The sequence below is a fragment of the Zingiber officinale genome, chromosome 3B (assembly GCF_018446385.1).
Source record: "Zingiber officinale cultivar Zhangliang chromosome 3B, Zo_v1.1, whole genome shotgun sequence".
Lineage (NCBI taxonomy): Eukaryota > Viridiplantae > Streptophyta > Magnoliopsida > Zingiberales > Zingiberaceae > Zingiber > Zingiber officinale.
The window spans coordinates 116,300,936-116,307,769 of record NC_055991.1 but is presented as its reverse complement, the minus strand read 5'-3'; the positions used below and the strand labels follow the sequence as shown (position 1 = coordinate 116,307,769).

At 42.6% G+C, this 6,834-nt stretch overlaps 1 protein-coding gene across 1 annotated transcript; it reads left to right on the top strand.

Annotated features, from left to right (window-relative positions):
- Window positions 1–3,053: 3,053 nt before the first annotated feature.
- Window positions 3,054–5,527, top strand: LOC121967385 (cytokinin dehydrogenase 11-like). The gene is made up of 4 exons (XM_042517555.1): window positions 3,054–3,803; window positions 4,262–4,540; window positions 4,639–4,901; window positions 4,988–5,527. The coding sequence occupies exons 1-4, from the start codon at window positions 3,120–3,122 to the stop codon at window positions 5,376–5,378; spliced, it is 1,617 nt and encodes a 538-aa protein (XP_042373489.1). The 5' UTR covers window positions 3,054–3,119; the 3' UTR covers window positions 5,379–5,527.
- Window positions 5,528–6,834: the final 1,307 nt, after the last annotated feature.

Below are 6,834 nucleotides of genomic sequence, written 5' to 3'. Positions count from 1 at the left end.
GACTATTTCTCTCTTCTTAATTCTTTTTGATTTATGTCAAAGGGGGAGAGAAAAGTAAAAGTTAAGAAATCAAGAATGAAAGGGGGAGCATAAACTTTAAATTTTATTTATGCATTGATGCTTCTGGTTAACTTTCATTATTTATTCCTTTATTTAAATGTTATGTTTTACTTAACTTTGAACCAAGATTGTCATAATCAAAAAGGGGGAGATTGTTGGTGCAGTGAGCACCAGATGATCGAACCTGAGTTTTGATTATGGCAAAGGGCTCAAAGTTAAGTGGTGGTGTTATCTAACAAAGTTCATGGAGCTTGCAGGAAAGTCCTAAGTGATACTTAGGCAAAAGTCCTAGCTGCGGTTAGGAAGGTGAAAACACTAGGGGGTGGTAACCCTAGGTCATAGGGGGTGGTAACCCTATGCGGAAAGTCTTGGCAGGTCGATGGCTTCAGGCAAAAGTCCTAGGGGGTGGTAACCCTAGGTGAAAAGTCCTGGTGTCGCGAACCAGGTGAAAGTCTGGACTAGCCGGGAAGCGGATGTCCAGCAGAAAGTCCGGAAGCGTTGAGTGCCGAGCAAAAGTCCAGTCGATCTGGAGGATCGTACTGGCAACAGGTAAATCTCCTGAGTGGAGTAGGTGAGGACGCGTTCCCCGTAGAGGGAACAGTAGGCGTCGGGTCGACCTAGGGTTTCTGGTTGGAAATCCGAAGTCAGATTCATTTATAATAGTTATTGTATTATGTGCTAACTTTGTGCTGCAGGGTAGTGTTTGGGACTAACGTATCTTGCAGGTGCAAAGGAGCAACTTAAAGCCTCGGATGAACAGTGTCCAAGGCACCTCGGATGCAAGGCTGGAGCTGGCTGCGAGAAGCTGTTCAAGGCGCCTTGATGAACTGTGGAAGGCGCCTTGAACAGATGAAGGCGCCCTGTGAACAGTGGAAGGCGCCAGGGCGCCTTGAGTCTGCGATAAGATTCGACCAGTTCGCTCCTCATCTCCGCGGCTGACTCGGCTGTTCAAGGCGCCTTGGTGAACAGTAGAAGGCGCCTTGAACACCCTTTATAAGGGGTTTCGACCAGCAGCTCTACATAACAACTTCCAAGCGATCTTTCAGCTACAAGCTGCTCACGAGACGATCCCGAAGTGCTGCTACGAGACATCGACGACCCGGAGCTCCGAAATCTTCAAATTACGATATTGTCGTCGGTATAACTGTACTCTTTCATTATACTTAACTGTAATACTTGTACTCTTGTCGAGCTTATAGTTGTTGCCCACGGAAAGCGATCAAGGATCGCGGGCCTTCGAGTAGGAGTCGTCACAGGCTCCGAACGAAGTAAATTCTCTTGTCTTTCTGTGTGTTTGTTTACTTTCCGCTGCGTTACTTCTCCGATAGTTTTTACGATTCCGATAATAGAACGATTTTAGCCACGAGCGCTATTCACCCCCCCCTCTAGCGCGTCTCGATCCAACAGTTTGTCCTTTAACGCTGACGTTCTTAACTGCTGTTGTCCTTTGGACTCCTCTTGAAACTCTTACAGCAATATCCCTAAACCCTAACTGGTCTTTTACAATCCCGTCAACCAGCACGAGAAGGAATGACAAGCGAAAGAGGTTCATGATCGTTTCGTGTTTATAAGACCAAGCAGAGGGATGGAGGGAGAGAGACGGTGAGAGGACATGCATCCAAACCACAAAATAATTTTCAATTCAATTTGTGTCTTAGATGCTTAGAAAATTGTGATTAAAAAGAGGAGATTGGCAGGTTGCCAGAGGGTTAAAATAGGAATTGAATTTTTTTTATCTGCGTCTTTTGGTATAAACAAAACTACCCTATACTTTTTGATAAATACAATATACAAAGTACGTCTTTGGGTAAATTACTGCATATTTTACCATAGAGGGTGTTGGTTGTCGTAAAAGATTAATGTAAGAAAGTAAAAAAAAAACATATTTCAAACAAAACACAATCCTCACCAATTTGTACGATCATAATTATTTATTTATTTATTAAATAAAAATTAATTACCAAATAATAAATTAATTAAATCATTAATTATTATAGCTGTTTTATTTATGGGAAAATTTGCATGTAGTCCCCATTCGCAAACACAACTTTGCATGTACTCCCGATTGGAAAAAATATTTGTTTTCACTCCTTAGTCTAATATACTTACCTAATTGCTCATGATATTTTAAGTATAAAAAATCTAAAAATGAGTATAAATCCTCTTAAATTCAGTACATTAAACTAGAATCTAGTATTTTCTATCAAATTGAGTATGATTCTTTTTCCACGAATGGAAAATATACTAAATTTTCTTTAAATGGTACTCAATTGGATGGAAAATATACTAGATTTTCTTTAAATGGTACTCAATTGGATGAAAAATATACTAGATTTTTTTCAAATGATACTAAATTTAGGAGGAATTATATTAAATAGGAAAAAAGTCGTACTCAATTTAATAGAAAATATACTCGATTCTAGTTTAAAATGCTGAATTTAATAGGAATTATACTTATTTTTAGACTATTTATACTTAAAAAATATGAAGGGCAATTTTAATAGAAAATATATTCAAATATACTAGATTTTTTTTAAATGATACTTAATTGGATAGAAAATATACTAGATTTTCTTTTTTACATAGTGCTGAATTTAGGAGGAATTATATTAAAATAGAAAAAAAAATATGCTTAATTTAATAGAAAATATACTCGATTCTAATGTAAAGTGCTGAATTTAAAAGGAATTATACTTATTTTTGGACCTTTTGTACCTAAAAAATCTGAGGGATAATTAGGTAACAATATTTGCATGAGAGAGTTGAAGTAAATAAAACTTTACATACAGAGAGTGGAAATAAAATTTTTTATGAGTGAGGATTGTATCAAGTTGTGATGGAAGATTTTTTTCTACTTTACTCTTTATTTATTAACATTTATTAATTTATTTTCTTTTACTGCCCATTTCAAATTATTTTCTATATTTGAAAATAATCTGTGAAAATATAATAAAAAAATTGACGACGTGGCCTCATCTCTATATAAAGCTGTGGTTGCTCATTCCCAAAAGAGCAAAGAAACAATTTCCATTACAACTGCAGACACGATTTTGGCCACGATGATGATAGCTTATCTGGATCACCACCCCCACCAGCAGTACGGGCTCGTGTCCGCCGGCGAAAGCACCTCCGACGAGACGATCCTTTGCGCGATTGACGTTGACGACGCAGGAGACGTCTCCGTAGCCTCTCGAGACTTCGGCGGCGGGGTCTTTTCTCGGCCGGCGAGGTTTCTTCGCCCGTCCACCGCCGACGACGTCGCCCGCGCCCTCCACCTCGCGGGGCGCTCTGCCGGTCTCACCGTCGCAGCCCGCGGAAACGGACACTGCGTCGGAGGGCAGGCCATGGCAGCAGGGGGGATCGTCCTTGATATGCGCGGGCTCGGCCCGCAGATGTCCCTGGCCCTTGATGGCGCCGCCGTCGACGTTCCCGGCGGCGTGCTCTGGTCGGAGGTGCTGGAGTGGACGGTCAGCAACAAAGGGATGGCTCCGCCGTCGTGGACGGACTACCTAGGCCTCACCGTCGGCGGGACGCTCTCTAATGGCGGTGTCAGCGGGCAGTGCTTCCGCTACGGGCCGCAGGTTGCCAACGTGGTGGAGATGGAAGTGGTGACGCCCGATGGAATGCGCCGCCTCTGCTCCCCCTCCTCCAACTCCGACCTCTTCTTCGCCGTCCTCGGCGGCCTCGGCCAGTTCGGCATCATCACCCGCGCTCGGCTCCCGCTCCTCGCCGCCCCTAAAATGGTGAACCTCTGTTTACTCTGCTTTGTCCGGCGAAGTTAACTGAACATTTTATCTAGTGCCCGGAGAAGTACATTTCACTTGACCCAGATTTTTATTTGATATTTCGTAATACACCTTACAATTTTGTTATTCTTACCATTGGCACTATTGCTGAAACATCTTTATACTTCCTCTGCTGTTAACAGGAAGGGCGGGGTGAATTGATAATATTTGAAAAAGTATGAGATACAAACGATAAAATTAAAAGATACAGCAATATTTTGATATTACATAATAGCGTAGTACAGGGTGTAAACTAATAATAATGAAACGACATGGGCCATCGGAAAACAGTAAAGGACTAAAGAATAAGATTTTGAAATCTATTAGGGGCAGAATGAGATTTTTGAAACTGGGAGGGTTGTGAAAATTTCATTTGAATCCAATAAATTTCCTAAATTCGCAATTCGTGGACGCAGGTGAGGTGGAGACGGGTGGTGTACACGGACTTTGAGATTTTCGCCGGCGACGCCGAGTCGCTTGTGACTCAAGCCGACTCGTCGACCTTGGATTACGTGGAGGGGTTTGTGTTCGTGAACGACGTGTCGGATCCGGTGAGCGGATGGAACTCGGTGCCGATTCTTCCCGACTCGGCCTTCGACCCGTCCGAGTTTCTGGCCGACTCCTCCGGCCCCGTCCTCTACTGCCTCGAGCTCGCTCTCTACTACGACGACCGCGCAGCTGACCACGTTGACGAGGTAAAGCAAGGAGCAATCGATCCCCTAAAATTCTCCGGTTTCACGGTGGCGATTTGGTGATTTAAGTGTTCCTGATTCTTGGTTTGGGGTTTGGGCAGCGGGAGGAGGAGACGCTGCGGCGGTTGCGTTACATGAAGGGGGCGGAGTTCTCGGCGGACGTGGGCTACGTGGAGTTCCTGTCGCGGGTGGCGAAGGTGGAGGCGAAGGCGCGCGCTGGCGGGACGTGGGAAACGCCGCACCCCTGGCTGAACCTATTCATCTCCGCCGGTGATATCGTCGATTTCGATCGCCATGTGTTCCAGTGCATCCTCCGCCGGGGAATAGGCGGGCCGATGCTCGTCTACCCCATGCGGCGGAGTGGGTGAGTTATCTCTGTTCTCTCGATTGGGCGGCAAAGGCGCGACCTTTAGTGGTTTAAAATTGTGGCGGCGGCTGTGGGCTGATCAGGTGGGACGATCGGATGTCGGTGGCGCTGCCGAGGAGCGAGGTGTTCTACCTGGTGGCACTGCTGCGGTTCATCGCGCCCGGACCAGGGGAGGCGGGGGAGGCTGCGAAGGCGGCGGAGGAGCAGAACCGGCAGATCCTGCGACACTGCCGGAGTAAGGGATACGACTTCAAAGTATACATCCCTCGATACGATAACGAGGCCGATTGGGCGGCGCACTTCGGCGGAGGCTGGGGCAGCTTCGTGCAGCGGAAGCGGCGGTACGACCCGATGGCCGTCCTCGCCCCGGGGCAGAACATCTTCTCCCGGGCCCGCCCGCCCGCCCTTGCCGTCGCCCCGGCCACTGAAAGCATTGCGCCGCCGCCGGCGACCGTCGACGATAGGGATGACTGATGGTTTGATCGAAGGAACCCAAAAAAATTTGTATTTTCATTCCAATTGTTTCAAAACTATTCCATTCTGTCCCTATTTTTTGAGCTAATGTACAAATGCATTTGCTTCAGTGAACATTTAAGTTTACTCCGCACGCAGCTTATTCTTATAAATAACCCCTTATAGTTTCATCTTTATTCTTCTACTTCTCATATTTTATAATTGCAGTCGAAATGCCCCTTGCTGTTTCGTCATTCTCAAGTTACCCTCCCATGACAATTATAATAAATAAAAAAATTATACATTTTATAATTTTATAAATTTTTTTAAAGAAAAAACTTATCGTATAGAGATAAAGTGAGTCTCCTCGTACTCCTCAAGATTCTGTACGCATAGAAGTACGTAACTATAAGTTGCTTAGCTATTATTTTCTACGTACTGCTCGTTGAATTTAGGTACAAATTTTCATATAAATTCGAGACCGAATAAACAAAAATAGAGAGAAGAAAAGATGTGCAAAAGTAAGAAGGGAAAAAAAAACAAAAGAAAAGAAAGGAAAAGAAAAAGGGCATCCACCGTATGGTCCACTTTTTAGGGTAGCGAACAATATCTGATCTACCTTTTTAATGCCAAATTTTGTGACTTTTGCATAAAGCAAGATTCTGACAAACCTTGGTAAAAATTATATATCTATAGTAAAGAGAGAGGGCTGTGAATCAAGTAGGGTCCAATTAGATTGTGTTTGACATTTGTATCGGACTTGATTGTATTTGTCGTTCATGAGTCGAACTATGCATAATCCAATCAGCTTAGCTTAAAAATATTAAAAATTTAAATAATCATAATATATATTTTTTTAAAAAAAAGTTTAGTGTAACTTTGTACCAAAATTTAACTAACTTCTTTTATTTAGGAATATAAGAGTAATACAATGTGTGAATAAATATTTTTATTTGATTATATATGGGCTAATTCTGTATTTCAAATGTATTAATTCGTGAGGTATTATATTCATCAATAAAATCTCATTTATATAAAATATTAAACTTAGTACAATAAGCTGTTGATTTGGTACTATTCAAAAATCTTCCTACTGTTTTTTTTTTTCCAAAAGCAAAATTGACAATTAATAAGTCCTATAACTTTTATTTAAAAAGTAAGAAAAATAAAATAATGATCATCAAATATCTAGCTTAGTAAAGTTGAGTTCCTCCAAGTGCTTTACAGAATAGGGCTTCACGCCCCACGATGCAGATTTGGAAATATCCCTGCATGCATGCATGCATGCAAGAGCTTCCAACGCAGAGTGTGCTTTTGAAGTGAGACCACTTCCACTCTACTCTACTTTAATTTCAACCCGCCTCTCTCTCCCATATAAGAAACTATGTTTCCGATTTATCTTAGCCGATTGTATAGGACCTTGATTTATCATTAATATCATGATTTATCTCTTCCTCATATTTTGATCATTTATACT

Coding starts and splice junctions, on each gene's coding strand:
- LOC121967385 (XM_042517555.1), top strand. CDS start 3,120: ATGATGATAGCTTATCTGGATCACCACCCCCACCAGCAGTACGGGCTC. Junction 3,804..4,261: donor TCCTCGCCGCCCCTAAAATG/GTGAACCTCTGT, acceptor TCGTGGACGCAG/GTGAGGTGGAGACGGGTGGT. Junction 4,541..4,638: donor CAGCTGACCACGTTGACGAG/GTAAAGCAAGGA, acceptor GGGTTTGGGCAG/CGGGAGGAGGAGACGCTGCG.